General features: G+C 36.7%; 3 protein-coding genes across 7 annotated transcripts; all 3 read right to left on the reverse strand.

Annotated features, from left to right (window-relative positions):
• Positions 1-468: 468 nt before the first annotated feature.
• Positions 469-6,964, reverse strand: LOC122023908 (carboxyl-terminal-processing peptidase 2, chloroplastic-like). Its single transcript, XM_042582332.1, has 13 exons — positions 6,671-6,964; positions 5,708-6,065; positions 5,467-5,616; positions 5,104-5,186; positions 4,762-4,970; positions 4,170-4,238; positions 3,901-4,019; positions 3,051-3,126; positions 2,938-2,979; positions 2,008-2,116; positions 1,373-1,470; positions 1,215-1,308; positions 469-842 (listed from the first exon to the last, which is right to left on the reverse strand). Exons 1-13 carry the CDS (start codon positions 6,800-6,802, stop codon positions 717-719), a joined length of 1,665 nt encoding a protein of 554 aa, XP_042438266.1. The 5' UTR covers positions 6,803-6,964; the 3' UTR covers positions 469-716.
• Positions 6,965-7,398: 434 nt separating this feature from the next.
• LOC122024777 (FACT complex subunit SPT16-like) lies at positions 7,399-16,361 on the reverse strand. Of its 5 annotated transcripts, XM_042583475.1 has the most exons (5): positions 16,192-16,361; positions 15,671-16,021; positions 14,041-14,064; positions 13,880-13,957; positions 7,399-10,868 (listed from the first exon to the last, which is right to left on the reverse strand). In XM_042583475.1, exon 5 carries the CDS (start codon positions 10,812-10,814, stop codon positions 7,620-7,622), a length of 3,195 nt encoding a protein of 1,064 aa, XP_042439409.1. In that variant the 5' UTR covers positions 10,815-10,868; positions 13,880-13,957; positions 14,041-14,064; positions 15,671-16,021; positions 16,192-16,361; the 3' UTR covers positions 7,399-7,619. The 5 variants fall into 5 exon arrangements, with proteins under 5 accessions (XP_042439409.1, XP_042439407.1, XP_042439410.1 ...); XM_042583473.1 differs by having other exon boundaries at positions 13,880-14,064; XM_042583476.1 differs by having other exon boundaries at positions 13,880-14,064; positions 15,671-16,036.
• A 575-nt stretch (positions 16,362-16,936) lies between these two features.
• On the reverse strand, positions 16,937-19,350 carry LOC122022278 (F-box protein PP2-B10-like). Its single transcript, XM_042580236.1, has 3 exons — positions 18,910-19,350; positions 18,688-18,806; positions 16,937-17,663 (listed from the first exon to the last, which is right to left on the reverse strand). The coding sequence occupies exons 1-3, from the start codon at positions 19,309-19,311 to the stop codon at positions 17,228-17,230; spliced, it is 957 nt and encodes a 318-aa protein (XP_042436170.1). The 5' UTR covers positions 19,312-19,350; the 3' UTR covers positions 16,937-17,227.
• Positions 19,351-21,679: the final 2,329 nt, after the last annotated feature.

Genomic DNA, 21,679 nt, shown 5'->3' on the forward strand with positions numbered 1-21,679 from the left:
GTCCACAGAGTTGCCTAAGAGTCCACTTTGGTTTAAGCTCGATACTGCAAGACAGGAAATATCAATGACCAGAAGGCTTAGGTTATAAAGATTGCATATGAAGATTCTGATGTATATACCTCAAAAGGGAAAAGGATAATTGCTCACCATATCGACGAGGACACATTGGATGCTGGTAAATGTCTAGTTTGTTTGCAAAGATACGTAACATGTATGTTTATAAGAATACATTTGATTAGACAATTCATAAATAAGAGAGTATTGAAAAAAAAAAAAAAAATCCGGTGCACGAAGCTCTCGCCATACAGGGTCCAGGAAAACATCCATTGTACACAGCCTTACTCTATTTTTTACAATAGACTGTTTCCAGGAAATAAGAGAGTATTGAACTTGAGAAAAATGGAAAACTAGTTAAAACATGCATACAATCATTTACAAAACCAAATTCCACACTGGGAAAGAGCAATATATGATCTATAAGATGTTTCATAAAAATAGGGGAGTTGATATAGCCTTCATGAAACCCCATCTCCACTTGGCTTTCAGAGTTTCTCTGAAGCTTAATGTACATTTTATGCATTGAATCATGGGGAAAGGAGAGAAAATAGATTGTTTGTTACATATATTTCATACTGTGTCGACAATTAATAGGAACAGATCTTACAATACATAATGAATGAGAAACAGCAACCCAGAAAAACGAGAGTTTATTTAGGTCATCCAGAAAACAGTTGTGCAGGATTAAGATTGCAAGGAGAGGAAGGATTCACTAGGCAGCTACAGAATTCATCTTCATCCTCTGGAAATGGAGTTGGAAGGGGATGGTCTGGAATTATGCCAACCTGAAAAAGTTTTGCCATTAGAACATCAAATTCTCAGAGGACATAATTTACTTAAAAGTAGCTCAACATTCATAAAATTTTATAAGTAACCTGTTTTTTCCTTAAAAAAATCTTATAATAATAAACCGTTAGTGTGAAGGATTAGGAGTTGTCTCAAAGGTACAATTTCTAGCAGGTATAGTCATGATTAAAAACATAGCCTAATTGTTTTATTACAATAAGAAAGTCATGTAACAATTTAAATGTGATTGTTGAATTAGGATACCAAATGATTCACTAAGCTGTAAGCTATAGTTTCATCTCCGTTACAAAGGGCGAAAACAGAAAAATGCAATGAATGGTGTCTTGAAGAAGAGAGAACCAGTTATGGACCTTGTCGATATTTGTGTGCGCAGGGGTTTCATATCGAGCAACTGTAACAATTAACCCAGAACCATCGGACAGCTCGAAAACAGACTGTATTTTCCTGTAGATGCATATTGTGTTAGTTTGAGACCACAATAAGGAATAACTCCAATAGGAGCAGTTACCCCTTTCCAAAAGTAGGTTCCCCAAATAAAACGGCTCGTTTGTTGTCCTTCAGTGCTCCAGCTAATATTTCACTCGCACTTGCAGTTCCTTTGTTTACCTAATACAAACAGAATAAAAATGAAGCTTTTTAGTATCCTTAAAATGGAGGAAAAAAAGTGATTACTGCTTTAACAGAGATCAAAGGCAGAATACTCCATAAGGTACACTGTATGAGTATGTACAAGATAAGTTTAAGGCAACAGGGGAAGCACTTGAGCATAGGATGAACCGAGATTGCTGCAAGCATATGATGGATGATAGAATCCATATCTTAATGCTATTTTCTCAATTATCATGAATAAAAAATAGGTGCCGACTTCTTGTTCATATACAGACAGGTGATTAGAAGATTCTAGTTCCAAGAGCAGTCATAACAATAATATATACATGAAATTTGATGGTTTTGAAATGATCCAGAAGCATCCAGAAGAACAACTGTCAACTGAATTTTTCTATATATTCTTGGAACTTCACTTTAGAATGTTTTTATGCATTGAACTGTACAGTTATATATCTGACAAAAGCTAATGAAGATGTCAGAGCAGTATCACGTGAATTCATTTGCAATCTAGAGTCATGAGAGACCAGATCATACCAGCACAGCTAAAGGTTCAGATACTGCAACACTATTGCTTCCATCTGCCTCATAAATATCTCGAACACCACGGTTATCGCATATATAAACAATAACACCTTTGTCCAACCTTATATCAGAAATAAGTTTTAGTAGAATGAGATGGGAATATAAGATAGTATCATGAATTTGGATATGCAATGTAAAAGCTAGAGATCTTACACAAACAGTCTCCCATCTATTTTACCAATAACAGCACAACTATTTACATAAAGAAAAATCATAAACCATCTATATGCATAACCTGTGTAGTTTGGAATGATGATGAAAAAAGAGATATATGCTAATATCAGTACGAATATATTCAAAGAAGATTAACAAATTCTATAATAAGAAAAGTTGAGTAACTTAGAAGTGAGTTGTAAGAGGAAGAGTTCAATCATGGTAACATTCAATTTATAGATCAATATCACTGTATGTGCATTGGAAGCATCTTTGCATGGGATTTGGGAATTGTGTTTTGCAATAATTTTCAAGGGATCATTGAAATTGGGCATGTTTCTACTCATAGCACTGTCCTGGATGGAGCCTTCAGATGGAATTCCCATTATTTTTTTGAGCTTGAAGTTCTTGTACCACTCTGTTGAGCTAGGAAGATCACAAGACACTTTGCTTATAGTGTTTTTACTAGAAAAGAAAATTCCAAATGATGAAAAGAACAAACTTGGAAAAGAAAAATTAGATCAATAACACGCCAAATATGTTTGAGCTTTGTAGTACTCAGACTATAATCATACAATATATAAATAATTATTCTCAAACAGCTCCGGCTACACGTGATGCAGATACACTAGAATCAATCAAAACTGGTTTCTTAATAAATCAGACTTTTGTAAAAAAAAAGTGTCACATCAATCTCTTAGAAGGAATTTGCGATATGTAGAATCTTACCAAATCTTTGAAATCTCAATTCCTTCAGGGAAAAGGCCGCCACTGTTCCAGAGAGGAGCATATTAACAATAGAATATACTTGAGAAAGAGACTTTATCTTACAATGTGACTACCTATTATTTCTGAGATCCAACACAAAGGCTTTCACACCATTGCTTCTTAAAGTATCTATCGCATTCTTAACTTCTCCTGTAAAGAAGTAAAATGGTAAAAGACACAATTATATATGCACAAAGTTAATGCACATTAATCTCTAAAATTAAAAAACTTGTTTATGAATTTAGCCAGGTTGCAGAAAGATTGTCTATTACATGGATAATTTTCATCATTAAGACTTCCATGACCATCTAGAACTTCAACAGTCATGGAAAAAAAACATGGAGAGCTATGCGTAAATCAATATAGTAAAGCTTGAATATATACAAATTAAAAGAAGTTTAGCGCTTTCTAATATTTGAGATATTACTTCCAAAGGTACAGTGAATTAAGGAACAAGATGTTGATAATTTGAGTATTAATCCACTAACAATTATATATCACAGAACTGTGTTTCCTTTGTCACAGTTATGTTGATATTTGATTATTTTCTCTAAAACCATGCAATTCTTGTGTGATTCCTTCAATTCAGTAATAGAATCCTATCTCAATTCTCAAATTTGAAGAATTAAGTGAAGCTCCTACTTTGTATAATAATAACACATATCAAGGATCAAATATCTTGGCCAAGTACAATTTAACTAAAACTCTGACTACACCTGTGACACATTATTATGCGATCAAGGCAGCATATCAAAGTAACCAATTGAACTGTCATCACTACATTTTCAAACTCCAGCTCAAAATATTTTGTTTACTGCACAAGCCGCTACCTTCAATTGCACAATTTATGTGGCTAATAGTTGCAGATTGAAATTGCTAGATCAGTTCATTCATTTAGTCAAACTAACAACAATATGTACTAACCTGAAGCATTTTGATTAAAAGATGTCAGTTTGATATATCCAACCATGGATTTTTCTGTTCCTGATCTTGAAACTTCACAGAGTCGTGACTTGACTGGACTAAACTTCACTTTTTCACGCCTAGACATAATTCAAATATATCACCAACAGAGCATCTGTAGCTTCTGGATATCTCAAATGTAATTGAATATTGATGAATCAATTAGAATTGATAATTAATAACAACGGTACATAACTCTATAGATCAACAGACAACCGCACTAAAATTACCTCAGGTTTACATTCTTAGTCTCAATTCCACTGCAAATGACTAATTTAACCACACTTCCTTCAGTTCCCCTGAATAATATATGCACAGCGGAGAAATAAACTAGTCAGTATTAGAAAACATATCTCAAAGCTTATTTTAGTATGCCACTTCTATTCAACTTATTGCTTCTTTTCAACTTAAAGGCCAACTAAATCAAAAAAGATTAATTAGGTGAAAAGACTATATTATCAATCCACTAGAATAGGCCCATGCATTGGTTGGATCTTTTGAACAATAAAATAAAGGCACTCAGATCTCAATGCTAAAATTTAGATTTTTCTGCAATATATCTGAAGGGTGTGACATTGTTCCTTTGAAACAACAGAATATAAATGCGGCCATCAAAATAGGTATTAATTCAACTTAATCAAGAAAACAAGGCATAAGGATAGTAATTCACATGCAATGTCTCTGAACTAGGTTCCATGGATATGAGTATGTGTATAATAAGAGCTTGAATTACAATATTCTTCAAAACCAGTGTTTAACTAAAATGCTCTTTTTGTAACAGCGTAGATTACATGAATCAGATATCAGGGAGGTAATTCTTACTGTAAACGGTCAGCAGCATCATATATATCCATGTCTTCTGTACTTTCACCATCAATTGCCAAGATAATATCTCCAGATAGAATGCCAGCTTTATTAGCAGGACCTCCTGGTGCCGAAGAGACAACAACAAGCCCAGAAGGTGTTCCATCAACAACTAAAGGGTAGCCGATTGACAACCCTACACCTGTGAGAGCACCTTGTGTGCCAGACTGCCTTCATATTTACATATCTCATAAGTAGACATAACAAGTATGTAGTGACATCAAATTACCAAACATCATAGTAGACCATGGTTATGAATTCAAAGTATATGCAATGTCTAAGATGCAAAAAAATTCATACCCGCAAGCTCTTGAATTTCTCAGGTTCTAAGAATCGGGTGAAAGGATCATCCAATGTTGAAAGCATTTTCTTTATTGCTTTGTCTGGAAAAAAAAAATATAACAAAAATGTTTCACCCACATGACAGTTGTTATATCTTATGCAGTGGAAATATGATAATGAATCAAAAGCTTGTTTTCCATAAATTGAAAAGGTATAATCAACATGGTGGATGTTTTTATAACAAGTGTAATTGTTCATGTCTAAACTTGGTCTAAGTCATTAATGGAGCCAAAGAAAAAAAAAATCACATGACATTATATGTTCACGAAGCTAAAGAAGATAACTGTGCTACAAACTATAGAAAAAGACTGAGTAAAATACATGTTTCCTCCCTAGTAGACATTGGTTCATTACGAAGCGCGCTTTCCCGATAACGAAACCAACTTTGGCCATTGAAGGTTTTGTCAACATATGCACGATCCACTGCTCTCCATGCCTCAAGGAAAAGAAGATTTTCCTCAGTAAGTGCCACTGCATTAAAGTAATGTACAATAATTATCAATAGATTCATCTTTGCAACATATCAAGAGGATAAATGATGAAAAATTGGCCAAATACTCACATGCAGGTGTTTTATTGATGGTCACAGATAATGATATGACAAGCATCACACTGATGAGCAAGCGATAGAGAAAAATGGAGACATAGTGCTTGAACCCCTCTTGCCAACCAAGACATTTATGGATCTTGGCATGAAATCCTACAAGATTGCCAACTCTGACCGGCAATGAGACATACCAAGACAGTTTTTTGTTGAGTCCCTGAGAGGTCTGAAGAAAAGAGCTGTACAATAAAGATTCATCAGCTCTCTTAACAGCTCCAGAGCTTTTTGTTCTTCCTTTCAAGCTAAAGGATACACATTGTAGTGACCTACTAGAATGGCATATAGCAATAGTATAGGCTCGAAATTTCCACATAACCTGGAAGAGACATATATGAGATATAAGGCAGTATTGTAGGATAATAAGTATTAAGTTGCATGTAAAGAAAATAAAAATTTAGATGCTCAGCTTATCGAAGCCAAATGTTTAAAGCTCAGTGGCCTTTTTCCAATCTACCAAAGCTAACAAGGAACAAGAGGAATTTTGTTGATATTTAGATTTTCAATAGCAGTTGTGACTCTATTTTTATTTCTGCCCATTTTTCTCTTTTGTGCCAAAAATAAGAATAAATTACCCTACGGTTTCAAGGAAAAAAAATGAGTTTTTTTAGCAAAAACTACTGATTTTTATCGTTCGAGTAAAAGCTGATTTACGTAAATTGTTTTACAGTAATAAGAAACTAGAATTTTATCAGTGAAAGTCACTAAATTCCCTATCAACCAAAAGCCTATTTTTTGTTCATCTGCCCAAAAATTTGTTATACAGGAATCAAAAGACTCCAATTCTCACGCATGTGTCGTGAAAACGATATACGACTAAATTTTGACCACGACTTGAAATAAATTAATTGAAATCGACCAAGATCGAGGATAAATAAGAATTCCAAGATAAATGTTTCACAAGAAAAAAAAAAGGTTTAGTACACGAGCATCCTCGCGAGGGGTTCGAGAGCACGGATGCTGGTAGCATCTAGAATTCCTGTCCGTCAGCGTGAACCTTGACGGAAGACATCGAGAGTGGAGAGGAAACCGAGAGAGAGCAACGATGGCTTCCATCGACGGCGAGAACAAAACTGAGACAAGATAAAGGAAGCGACTCCTATCGTTCGCTTGCTCGGAACGGCGAAGCGAGCAGCTCTCACCGTCTTCGAGACAGCAACCGAAGCCGACGCTCCGAGGAGGAAGGGAAGAGGGAGTGTGGCGGAGGAGTTCCGACCGTAATCGTCTCAGATATAGGGATTGGATTTACAACAAAATTTCATTTTGGCCCCTACAATAGTGTTTATCATTTTTTTTTACAGAAAATCAAAAGAACCCTTTTATTTACCTACATCATAAAAAAACACACTCTTCTTTTAAAAAGTATCAAACCAATATCGCATTTATTATTTTCTATCTAAAATATTGCCTTGCACTGCACATTAAAACTGCGTTATATAAGATAAAACCACCTTAAAAAAGAATTGTTTTGTATAAAACAATACAAAATAATTTTAAAAGGGAACACATTAAAGTATTTTCAAAATTAAATAATGCATAGAATGCTATTTTAATAAATTTAAAAGTAGGAGGATTCTTTTAATAATATGGATAAAAAAACTTTTTAAATTTTCAGATTCTATCATAAAGTAACAGTCTTAATGCATACCAACTTGCAATCCAAAACAAGATCCAATAACTAAGTTTACTGGTTCAAAAGGTTCAGATTCATCTTAGGCCACGAGCTTTCTAATTCAGCAGAGGAGTAGACACTAGAACCCGCTAAGCAAAGCTAGCACGTTACAAAGATATACAAAGTTTCATAATAAAACGAGCTCCTAGAAAACTGGTAAGCTTGAGTTACAATGGCGCAGGTCCTTTGGATTCCTCCAATTTACTTGAATTTTGGTCTCTTGGAAGGCAGCATCCTTTTTGGGGCACTTCTTTCCGGAATGTGAGACTTCCCGAGAACTTTCACCTTCCTCCTCCGCTTCTCCTCTTCGCTGTCTGACTCGTCGCCCTTGTCTCTGTCAGCATTGCTCGCCTCCCTCTCTAACTCCTCCCATGTCTTTCCTTTCTCCTCCTCTGAGTCCTCACTGGATTCCTCCTCCTCGTCATCCTCATCGGATTCCACCAATGACTCACTGGCACTGTCTTCATCCTCTGAAGCGGACTCTGGCTCGATATCAGATGGCTCGTACCCTTTGTCTGATTCCTCAGTGTTGTCAGAATCCGACTCACTGGCATCCATGTTCAAGAACTCCCATCCACCATCCTCAATAAACTTCTCAGGGTCCTCAGTAATAGTTTTCAGAATTGGGCGCCAATTCAGATTCAGCCTACTCTCATAATACTTCAAATCAGTCATGTCCAGCCACTCCTTAATTCCATCGAGAGATGAAGATGGAATCGAATCTATGCGCAGCACGTCCCTTTTGAAATCCTTGAACACGATGGCCATGTCAACATTCTTCTGTCCAAACCCAATCCTCTCAAGATTAACAATTTCAACCTCGCCCAAGGAAACCACCAAGAAGGGTGTCTCAATGAGTTCAACCAAACAACTTGAGGTCGGAACAATGAAAGCTGACGACTTGTGAGGAACTCCATAGAATCCAAGCTCCCTCAATGGCATATCAAACTCCAAATCTAAACCTTTAAACTGTGGCTGTGCCCAGATGTCATGTACCTTGTTCACAAAGTTCTGAAAATCCATATTTATCTTATTCTTTCTATCCCTCTCTCTTTGCTCTTCCTCAATCTCATCGGGATCGAGTGCCGATCTTCTCCCACCACCTAAAGTCTGCACAACATCCATAACTTCGACATAGAACTGAATATCTTTGGTCTTCTTGTTGCCTACCATGATATGATTGTGAAGGTGGAAGTGCAACAGAGTAATCATCTCCTTTTCTGCAGGCTGGAAGAAGGCATGCTTTATGTTTGCAAACATTACATCGACTCGCTCATCCGGTTTTGATGTAGCATAGCGGAAGCCATTAACATGAGCCTCCAAACTGCCAGTGAGCTTTCTTCCACGGCCAACGAATGCAGGACGTATCCACAAGTCTTGTAACTTGATTGGCTTCATCCGATTTCCAGCGAGCTGCAGCCTCTCCTGGGTAACCAAAGTGGCCCTTTCAGCTCTCTCTGACTCCCTTGATGTAACCTGCCTTCGGAGGGTCTTGATTTGTTGAACCACTTCACTTATATGCCTGGAATCCTTAGACCTAAAAGTGATCTCTTTTAAGTAGATCGAGCCTTGAAACTTGAGAGTGTTGGCATCATGGGGATTGAATGGTGTACCAGGCACATAAAATATAACACGGATGGTGCAAGTTCCATGATCCTGATGGGAGGTCACGCTCTTTACAGTAGAAACATGGAAGGGTACCATGCTTCCATAGATTGGTAAGAGCACAGCCTCATTCTTCTGATCGACTTGTATAGCGAGTTGTTTAGCAAAGGGTATATCATTAACATTTTTGTAAGCAATCAGCTCACTGGATGTTTTGGCAGGACCTCGGCCTTCTCCAGCAGCAGATACACTGCCAGCAAGCCTCCTGGCAATCTCCTCATTCTTTTGTCGCGCAAGCTCTGCCTGATGCTGTCTCCTCAACTCTTCTTTCGACATCTCCTGCTTGTCTGATCTCAGTGTTGCTTTGGAGGAGAGCACCCCAGTGCCATTCAAATCAGATCTTACTCTAAGAGGCTCTTCATCCTCTTCCTCGCTGAAAGAGTAAGCAACATCCTTAACTGCTTTGGAGCAGCCTGCAGTCAAGACCTCAGGAGGTTTCTTGCCCACTATAACAGTATCAGCCAGCAACAAAGAGTACTTTTCAGTCTTCGGATTCTTAGTCCGTGCCTGAAGATTCTGGAAACCAAGTGAGACATTGAAAACCATCCCTGATTTCAATACCCGGTCATTTTTTGAATTTAGACTTAGCCCAGACTCACGGAACTCAAGACCTATCCCTGTTCCAGCAGATTTGGTCAGGTTTGGAAGAAGTTCTGGTGCTTCCTTTTGAATGACAGAAAGAGCAGCTTGATACACAGCTCCGACAATGTTTCCAGGCTTTAAAGCTCCTACTGCAGCATCATGGGCTTTAAGAAGCACCTCATAGGCCTTCCTCTGAGTCTCAGTTGCATCAATCAAAAATGTTCTGGCAATATTCGAGCAGTAGCTGTTATACCGTGAGCCAATTGCGCAAATGATCACACTAGTTGAATTGTAGTATAGATCATCGTCATTGCTGGCTGCATTGGGTCGGAGATCAAACTGTCCTCCACTTTGGAAGATGGGAGGATAGCATATATCCACATCTTCTGCCTTCAATTCAACCTTGACCCTTGCAGGATTAAGTACTGCCTTTTCTGCATCATCCATCAATGAAGAATGAGAAACTTTCTTTTCTTCATCAATTACCCGCTCAAGCTTCGGAACCACAAAAATTTTCATCACTGATGTGGTTAAATGTGCAGCTTCCTTGATGCAGATAAGCTCCGTGCCATCTTTGATGGAAAACAATTCAGAGAAACCATTTGTAACATCAGTAAGTTGTAAGTTTGAGTTGGCAAGCTTCTCAGACCAAGTCTCCAGAAGCTTCCCTTCAGGTGCTTCCTTTGAGATGTATCCAACAATGGGAGACTCTGATTTTGATTGTGTGTGAATAGAACCTATGATCTCCTCCATCAGGGATGTCCCATCATTATCCTTTGCCTTAACATGTATAGTGAGATCAACTCCAACAGCCTCACGGGCAGATTTTATTGTGGTTTCAAGCAGTTTAGCCTTCTTCTGACTACATAAGAAATGAATCTGCTTGTTCATGAAAACCATGATGGTCTCTGGAAACTCATAACCAAGTAACCAGATATTCAAAGCTGACGACTTGAGGTACCGAAGATCTTCTGAAGTAGGAGGTGTAGCAATTGCAATAGCATCTGTAAAGCCCCATAGATCAGATTTATGGTCACTCCAACAAGTGTAAAATCCCTTGAGGCGTTTCCTGAAGTTATCAAGATTGATTGTATAGGCACTAGCAGCTGAGGCTGGTGGTTTTGCAACTCCATTTTGATGATTCACCATCAGAAGTCATCAAATGGAATTCACAAGGGCAAGGATGACACGAGTGCAAACAATCTAAAAAAGGAATAATAAAAAATAAGGTAAACATCTGAAATTTGAGACGTAATTAATATTCATATATAAGGTACAAAATTAGATGACCTCATCCAGTGGGATAAGGCTTGGTTGTTGTTTACAAAATTGACTAGGACAAACAAACTTATTGAGCAAATGGAGAAGCAACAAAAAAAATGTTTACTCCAACATGATTTCATAGCAAGGATCTAAATAATACAAGGAGTAGAACAAAATGTAAAATATTTCATTTTAAACCATGAAAAAAATTAAAATAATCCAGCCATGAATAACCTATTTTGAAGTCTTTGTTGTATAGGAAAGTATGAAAACTAGACCATACACAAATTAATAAAAATTAGAATAATGAAATTAAGATAACAAGAAAGAAATGTTAGTTAGTGAACAGAAATGCTAATCCTAATGTGCTTGTACAACAATTAGATATCAAGTTAGTATCAACTGTTGGGCCCTCCCTTTTCTTTGTGTTGCTCAAATTTACGGATTGTAACTCACTAATGCGTCTAGTATGTTCCAGTCTTCTACATGATTTTCAAAAGCTCCCACTTGGGCATTCTAAGCAGTTACATGGTGGATTTTAAACGACACAGCATATTGATCCCATATGACCGCATATCATATGCAGACTATGTTTGTTGTTAAAAAAAACTTCATTTGTTCATTAAACTAATTAAACTTAAAACAAAATTGACCTAAAAGCCTAAGCTACCATATTTAGTAGCTTTTAACCTGTAGGTGTTGATCATTTTCTAAGTGATAAATATTTAGAGATCAATATAAATATTTTTAATATTTCAATATTGACTGCTTCCACATTATGCATTGGTTCAACATCATAGTTTTTGAAAACTTGATCTTCTCTTCTCCAATCCTATGTATTCATTGACTCTTAAGCATTGAAGAAAATGAAATCCTATATACCCGTTTCATTCTCTGAAGCATGGAAGGAAATGAAATCATGCACGCTCATTTCACTCTTTGAAGTATTGAAGGAAACAAAATTCTATGTAGTCCTATGTAAGTTTTTTAGACAACGAAACATATTTTTTGTTACGTTAAATATCCATACTGACAATACAAACAAACAAACGCGACAACTGAATACTTGTACAGACAATCTGTGTTAATTAACTATAGCAATAAGCTAACTTGTATAGACAGCAGACATCACAAGATCAAACGTTGATGTACTGGAACAGAGTATAACAGCAACGATCTCAAGCAATCTACGGGAGTATCAAAACCTTCAAATCCGGAATCCATACATCAGAAAAAAGAACATATAAAATAGTTCTCTAGGGTTCTCAAGAAATATTTTATAAAAAATATAAAAATAATAAATTGCTCTGTGAACCAAAACCTAATCGAAAAAAAAACCATCAAGTATCGAAGAAAATACAGTAAAAATACGAAGATCGACCGTACAAAGCATCCATCGAAACCCAAGACCTGGCCTGAAAGCGCACGAACAAGCCACTTTTTTCGCTCGAGACGCAGTAAATCTTCGGTGAAAAACAAGGAAGGCAGGAAGGAGAAGAGCGATTACCTAGTAGAAGCTATGAAAACAAAGACTTGGCTTTCCTCGCAGGATCGAAGCTCCAAACGAGCAGGGGGCGCATCGAGAAGAAGTATTCAAACCTTTCCTTACATAAAACAATTATCTACCCATAGAAACACCCAACGATTCTTTGGGAGACTCTCGCAGGTCCCTTAAAAACTCAAACTTACCCGGACGACTATCGAACAGAGGAAGCGACCACGTGATTTTACTGCCATGAGAAATGTAATATTAAAAACTGTTCTATTTATTCAATATATATAATTTTTTTAAGAAATTAGAGTATAGTTAAATATTATGTCAATTTATTTTGAAAGACTTTCAATTCAAATTTATATAATGGCATTTTAAAAGGGGGGAAAATAAAAATAATTTTACGTATAATATAACAAAGTTAAAAAAAATATTAAAAATTTAATATACCATTTATATCAAAAATGATCTCTATATCGTTTTTTATGAAGAATTTTTTTAGATTATTTTTATGATATAGAAAATGGAGGAGTCTTAGATCATTTTTGTGATATAGAGAATTATCTCTTTATATTTATTGATGGGGATAGATGATCCCTATCTATTTTACAAGTGAAAGTCATCCATCCCATCAATAAATACAAAATGATCATCCTCTAAACCACAAAAAACGATCTAGAGGATCATGATCTAAAAGATCTCCTCCAAAAATGATAGTCCTTTTGTATACATTGATCGGAGGAATAACCTCCACTTATAAAATAGATAAGAATCATTCATCTTCAAAAGATCATCTATATCATCTTGTAATTTTTAATATCAATATAAAATTTATATTAAAAATTTTAGTATAGTGATACTCAAAATTTATTATAAACAATATAAATTTTTTATACTGAAATTTTGAAAACGACATGCAGTTTAGTATTTGATATACCTTTTGAAGCACCTTAATCTCGGAAAAACATCAAAATCATTTTAAAATTATATATATATATATATATATATATATATATATATATATATATATATATAATACTTTCTTATAATTTTAAGTTTTTTTAATAGAATTGATAAAATAATTTTTCTACCGGCATTAATATTGTTATACAAATTTAAATCTCCAACTTTTTATAAAAAAAATACAGAAATCCGTCGATTTAAAAAATTCAAACGAGATGATAAAAAGACAATATTTATTCTACAGAATCATTTAACATTAACCAAAAGCCCCAAAATATAGCATCTCATGAAATAAATATACAAACTTGGCGGATTCTATGAACAATATCAAGCTTATTGCATACAATTGCTTCTCTCTCACACACACAAATCTATTTGGTATTTGATATGTTGTTGTGATAAACATTCTCTTTTTGAAGTCAAACTTTCAACTAGAAACTAGGGGTAAAAAAAAAAAATTTGAAATGGAATTTTGGTGTTAATTTAGGACTAATACCTTCGATTATGCGGGCAACACAAGAAATGAATACAATGAATAAGCATCTGTTCCCAACTCAAGGAACTGACAATGGAGCTGTAAAAAGAGTTGCCATCCATTATCATGATTTGCATAGAAAATAGGTCTACATAATTTTAGAGAAATAAGATCTAACATACTTATCCTCGGAGTCGTTCGAATCACTGTAAACAAAAGGATGAAAATTAGATAAAAGATATATTTAATCGAGCATAATATAATTAAAACCATACAAATATAACTATGTAATTAATTTTGTTGCATAATCATCCCAACTTATATTTATATCCACCAATTATCATATATGATAGCCGTCTCAATCCTCCATGAAACTCAATTTGTTGAATGGTTGAAATAGCTTATATTTGGGACCTAGTTTATCCAATAAAAAATAATCAAGTCCTTTTATGATGCACAGATGGATCCTCCTCTCTTCCAGAAATATGCATTTATTACGAATAGGACCATACACAAATACAGTTTGTGAAAATACACTATTCTTCAAACACAATCATATAATAGAAACATGAAGGATAGCACTAATTGGAACTTGGAAATATGAACAAAAATTCGAGAGAGTATCAATGTCAAAATTAGTATTAAAGAAGAAACTAAAGGAGAGGTTTGGTAGATCAAAATTAAAGGCTTATATAAAAATCAATTGTCTGACCTTATGTAATGCAGTTTACCTAAACTAAAAGTCTAAATCCTACCTAAAATGGGCATTGGAGATATCAAATTATGGAACAAAATTATTATCTTAAGAAATAATACTCATCAACTAAGCTTGATTCAATTGTACATGGAAATAGTGACAAGACTAGAGAGATTTCAAAATAGTTTTCAACCTCTAATTGAATCCAAATTTGATCGGAAGGGCACGGGAATTTTAGGACACATTGTACTAATGGAATATAAATTCAATCGGTAGTTACCGACGGATTTGTATTCAGTCGGCATAGTACCGACGAAATCCAAAATATCAATCAAATCCAAATTCGGTTGGTATTTGGCTGAAGGCTTGAACACTAGAATTTTAAAGGCAAATGTACCAACGGAATACAAATTCTTTTGTATTCAGTCAGAATCCAAATTACTGATTGAATCTAAATTCGATCAGTATTTGACGTAAGTACCAACGGAACCCAAATTCAGTCGATATTTACCGATTGAATTAGAATCCGTTGGTAAGTTTCGACTAAATTCTAATTCTATCGATAAAATCCTATTAATTGTGATGGATTGAAATTTCGTCGTTAATTCCGTAGCTATTTGAAGATTTTCTTGTAGTGACTCCCATTGAAAACATGTTGCTATTTGTAGTTAGGTGACAGTATCCTATGCAGTTAACCAGATCTTTCACAATCATTGGTGCAATTAGGGTGCCGACTAACCTGTAATTTGTCTAAATTTGTTATTCTAGATAAAGAGTTGCTTGTTATCATACAGTGCAATCTAAATCTATTACTAGTGCCGAATAACCCAAGCAAATGATTTAGCAAAAGTACAAAGAGAGTTTTCTTTCATACTCACTCGAGTGATTAAATAAACAAACATGATATTGAGATGAAATTAACACCAGCTCATGATGAATAGCTAAATTGAATTACCCAATACTGAAATGAAAAACAAATTCAACTAAATTTCTCTTCACAAAAATCAGCAACTAATCATTTAACCCTAACGTAAGTGATGATAACAGAACAGGCAGGAGCATCTGCCACGGAATTTGATCGACAATTTTTGTGAATCAAAATATCAACAACTGACCTTGGCTCGAATTCCAGCACCTCTACAAGGTTGTTGCCGCTGCGATCATTCCACTGAACTTTTCTCCTCGATCCCTGCTCCCCATTGGCCGAGATGCCAACATTCATAGCTGGCACCAGCAACATGGTCGTCTCCCCCTCCTCAGACTCCTCCTTCCTCGAATCAGAAATATTCTCTTCTGTGGAACAGTTGCGGTCCAACTCCATCCGTATTCTCTCAACGGCGAGTTTTCTAACTCAATCGATCTAGCGGCATAACAATAATCCCAATATTCCAAAAGAAATCGGCGATTTCGCCCCAAACAAACATCTTCCTCCGATCTTGAAAAAGCAAAATCCGAATCTACGATGTCTGTGCAAAAGTAGACTTTTTTTTAAAAAAAAACCAAAATCAGCAACAATTTCAACTCAAAACCATTTAAAACTAGATCGGCCAACGAACCGGGGGAACAAACCCCAGACAAGTTAAAATTACAAGTCAAAGATCAAAACTTTGAGATTGTGAAACGGGTTACAACTTACAAAAGGATGGAAGAAATTGCGGCTGAAAGTAGAACCAGAAGAGACAATAATCCGGGACCGAAGGATGCCAAACCCGAGGCTTCGATCGTCGCCGTGGAAATTGTTCGGAGGAGGACCGCGGGTGATGGGGAAGGACAGAGAGAGGAGGAGGAGGAGAGAGAGAGGCGGGAAGTGGACTTCCAGCTCGATGGTTGCCTTTTATTATTTGGTGCGATTCGCTATCGTGCACCGAAGGAAGCGGGCCACTCCTGCTCCCTCCCGATGTAGCGGACGTTACATGTTCCGAGCGAAATATCAGCGCTACGATGAGGAGTTAGAATCGTGCGTTTTAATCGTTCGTTGTCGGGCGAAAACCGTTACGTTATATGCAGATATATAATGGTGTTCATTTGGGCCGCACCGAACACGAAACTGGGTCAGACCGAGCATGACAGTCTTCAACAAAACCTACTCATTTTTTAAAAAAAATTATTTACACATAAATTATTTTATAGAAATTAAATACTACTATTTCCATACCATTTTCGATGTTGATGATTTCGATACATCAAATATTCGAGCAAATTCATTCTTCAAAGGCACCGTTAATCTGTTAACGCTCACCAGTCACATAAAATATCTCTTTTACTTTTGTCTCTTTTCCTTTTGAAAGTGCAACAGGAATGAAAATGCTTCAGAACTTTTTCAAAATTATTATTATTATTTTAATTTTTTATACCAAGTATAGAGATGTTACAATATAACTTTTTCAATACTATTGTAGTACGCTCAATGCTAAAACAATCAATCATGAGTGAGGACCAATATCCAAAATCAGACACAAAATGGAGCCCATTCTCCCAGGAATTGGAAGTCTTTTGCCACTAACACGTTTTAAAATCTTGATCGAAATCCTAAAGAACAAAGATTTCTCACACATCTGTATTCCCCAAAATTCTTTTCAGCCAAATTATCTGCAACACATGAGCTGGGGGCACGAGTTGTTTAAGGATCACTGTCGGAAGGACAAAGCTAGCAGGAGACATTGCAATTTGGTTTAGATTTTAGGCCTGATCTCGATTCCCTCAATGATGAGGCCATCCTTCCAGTGCCCTCCTTTCACTTCCAACAAACTAATATCGACTTCATTATCCTCGCCCTCTTCCCCATTGTTGTAGAGCTCACCCAGCTCGATTTCCATCCATCCATCGCCCCTTGACTGCGGAACAACATGCCCAGTGGCTTCCTCATCAGTATCTTCCTCATCTGTGTCTTGATTCTTGTTGGGCTGCAAGCAGACCAAGTTAGTGGACGACTGTGTTCCTAGTTTTACTGATGCCTCTTGAGGTGGATAGTCTAGACCGACAGCACTATCAGATAGTTTGAAGATGAGATGTGCAGCATATTTTGTTTTTGAAGAAAGCATTTTGCTGTTAAAGTGCCCATGAATCTCCAACCAACATACATCTAAGAGCTCAGCAACCTCTGAGAACCTGTTGGAGACAGTTTTGCTCAGTTAATTGTTCAGTAACAAAGCTTATTTAAATTTCAAACATGAAATCAAACATATAAAAGATCTGATAGGTTAAAACAGAACTCAATAAAAATTGTGTTTCTATGCAACTATATGGGGATTGTGGATGGACTAGAAAAGAAATAATGGTATACGGAGCATCGTATATTGAGGATATAAATACAAAAAATTGATCCTTTCATGAATAGCTCCAGCTTTTAGAATAAGTAGATGGTAATCAACTTTAACAATGCTGTCATCTGAGTGAAGGTCTTAGGTTTAAATCTTAATATTATCTCATTAATTCATGTATTTTAATTTGGGCTTGCCAAACAAAGTAGATCCACCTAAACATTAAAGGGGGGAATATAAAGGATACAAATACAAAGATTGGTCTTTTACCTAAAAGTTTAAGCTTTTAGATAAGAAATTAATCGATCAACTTTAACATTATACATACTCCTTGCTTTATGAAACTCGTGGCCACTCTGGCACTAGACAGATAGATTAGCCACGACATGGAGAACAAGTATGATCCAAAATATTGCTGATTGATTTGTGTGCTCGATTTGGATTTTTCAAATGAAGTGCATGCACATAGTCATGAAGGGGAGTATAAATACAAAGATTGCTTTGTCTCCCTAAAAGTTTAATAGTGGTTAGTCGTTCAACTTTGACATTATGAATCATCTCTTTATGCTTTATGCTTCATGCTTTGTGAGACTTGTTAACACTCTGGCACTAGACAAAGGTATGGCAAGAAGAAAGATCATGATCCAAAATGTTGGTCATCTCAACAGAAAGACCAAACAGATAACAAGCATGATCCAGAGAATTGCTCATCTCAAGAGAACAGCAACTGTTCAGAAAGTTAAAACTTTGATTACAGAATTATACTTCAAATTAAGCAAGCATTCAGTGCCAAACAAAAAGAAAAGGAAGAACATTTGTTAATTAGTGCCAAACAAAAAGAAAAGGAAGAACATTTGTTAATTAGTACATACCTGGAGTCTGGATCCGGAACCCACCTCCAGTAGACGTTCGTATCTGCCCACGTAATGACTAGCTCTCTAGCAGAAAGCATATAGCACTTCGCTCCGCTCGATCTATCCAATGATAAAGTCTGCGACACAATCCGATAAAACAAGCACCAAATAAAAAGAACTGGTGCTTCGCTAAAAGTTCCCCCCATGTCTCTTGAGTTATCAAAATGAGTTGAAACGAACCATTTTGCCGCCGTCGAAGAAGATCGGTCTGTCGCAGAGCCGGAAAAAGAGCTCCCTCTTGGACGAGAAGTCGACCGGATGATCGGCACGGGCGAGGATCGACTTCAGATCGGAAGGGAGAAAGCGGTCCCAGACGGTGTCAGAAGCAACAGCCGAGCGGAAGGCGGCGGAGACGGCGGAGCTGCGGCAGGCGTCGCGGGGCGACGTGAGGGAGATGGCGTTGGCGATGCACGCCTCGGGAAGCGCCTCGATTCCCGGCTCGCCACCGGCCATTCCAACTCGAACGCTCTCGGATTCCTCCGCCATCTTCCCGAAACCTAGCGAAAACAAAAGCGGTTCCTTTTCTATGGATCGGAAGGGAAACGTCGAAGGGCGGTATCCATAGCGGCGCATGGCCACCATGACCAGGCTGTCGATGGAGCAAGCTTAGACACACCACATGCGAGATTAAGAAAATGGTAAAAAGCTTGTAAAAAAAAATGGTAAAAAGAAATTTTAGAAGGTGTTAAATGCAATAATACTATTTTTTTTTTTTTTTATCTTCTGGTTATTTCAAGCTCACTTTTTTTATTGTCACCACCTCTTGCAAAAATAAACTCACTTTTTTATTGTCATCACCTCTTGATAAAAAGTTTCTTCGGATGACTATTTATCATTAATTTAGATGACTTAGATATAAGAAAGATATACTCGAACAAGTTCATCTAAGATATAAAAAAGATATACTCGAATATATCAAGTTATGATACTAAGATCATGAATTTCTCAAAAAATTTCTTGCTTTTGATATTGATCGGCAATAAAATATGAAATAGTAGTTTTAACCCGACTCCTTTATGGTTGTCCTTCGTTATTTGAAAAGAAGATAAATCATAAAAGTTTCGTTCAGCAATAACAGTCTATATCAAGAGGGGTTAAAATAATATGAAGGATATTATTACCTTTGTCTTTGATATTAATGGTATGGTAAAAGTTCTTACTATTTTCCAATTAAAAAAAAAATAAAAATAACCTTTTAATTTTTACCATTTTTCTTTATTGATACGAGATGTTATGAGTAGATTCAGATATGACATGGTAGTTAAAGTCAAGATAGCGTGACAGATAAATTCAAGGAGAGGTGGCAGCCAGCGTGTCATTCTCCAAGAGGCTTTGCTCTTCCCAGTGCTAAGGCCTTTAGTATGAGGTCGATCGGCCTATGAGTCGATCGGACCAAGGATACCTAGTGCTCCATTCCTGTATCAAGACATCTATTATATATCTGATCAATCGATAGCCGATAAAATTTAAGGGATGTCTGACCTACTATAGATCCTACTGGTCATACGTCCGGGCAGAGTAAAGAGACCTAACTTCCCACTCAGTACAAGTCTTTCAGCATATGACCGGTTGACCCCACTGTTGGTCGACCCCACTGTTGGTCGACCCTATGAGTTTTCTCACATGTCAGTCCTCCTTCATATAGCCAGTCAGTAATAATGTCAGTCAGATTTATACGGTTCAGCATGCCCATCTCCTTTACATACAAAGATAAAAGTGTAAAACAACTCTCCTTATAAACTCGGCAGAACTTCCAGATCTCAGGTTCTCACTTCAAATGCAAGTCTTCTCTTATATGGGCGATCAACTTAAAGTACTGATCGAATCCCTGGGGACTCAGTTCCCCATTTCTCAAAGGTAAGTATTTTGGTATATGGCCAGTTAGCTAAAGAATTGATCGAACCTAAAGAACTTAGCTTCATATTACTTCCAGAGTGGATCTCCAGTAACACCTAGTGCATAACCAAGTGGCTTAAGGGAAGAACGGCTATACACTCAATCAGTTTAAAGATCTGGTCGAGATACATTCAGTAGACAACATGATTAAAGAATTACAACAACCTATCAGAATAATAATCGTTTTGTCAAAAAAAATATTCTTCTATTGTAATACGAGCATTCACTAGAACCTTTTTCGAAAGTGATTACACTTCCCATCAACCGACAACTTATGACACCATATTCCCTCATTGATGGTCTAAGTTACAAAAGGGGTGCTTGCGAGTAATGAAAATTCCTTGGATGGTGACTATACGTCTCCCAGGATGTATATATTCTCTTGACAACTTCTGACATCTGACATTCTCTGTCACCTCATGATTGTAGAGGTTATGAGAGGTGGTATATAAAGGAGGGGTCTTCTTCGTTGGCAAAGTAAGTGAAATCATATTAAGTATTTCTCCAGTTTTCATACCAGATCAAATTTTGCACCATTTGTGGGAACTTTTCACCTGAATATGAAGCGTAGAGATGGAAGAAACTAGACGATTCATTACTATCACCTTGTCTCAAGAAGATTTTGAGTTGCTAGTCACAACCCATGCTCAAAAGATGATGCAACAGCAACATGTAGTTATCGCTAGCATGTTGTCGCACGATCCGGCTACATCCAAGATGGGTCCTCATATTGAAAGTGCTCGAGTAGAAGGTCCGGTTGGGTTTCAGCCAATTTCTCCACTAGCTACGAGGTCATCCATCCAGCCAGTCGACCTACAACATGTGCAACCATCTCCGATACACGCCACCGTGTACTATTCCACACTCCATTCGGGAAAATGAGCCGAGAGGAAAGGCACAAAGTATCGTCTACTAGGAATGCGCCTGTGCGGGATATGTGTAAGGGAAAAGCCCCGAGAATCAACGACTCTCCCAAATGGGTAAGCATGTTGTTCTCCTAGGAGATATTGGGAGACAAACACCAAAACACTATCAACCCCTAACGATAGGAGAA

The sequence above is a fragment of the Zingiber officinale genome, chromosome 9B (assembly GCF_018446385.1).
Source record: "Zingiber officinale cultivar Zhangliang chromosome 9B, Zo_v1.1, whole genome shotgun sequence".
NCBI classification, from domain to species: domain Eukaryota; kingdom Viridiplantae; phylum Streptophyta; class Magnoliopsida; order Zingiberales; family Zingiberaceae; genus Zingiber; species Zingiber officinale.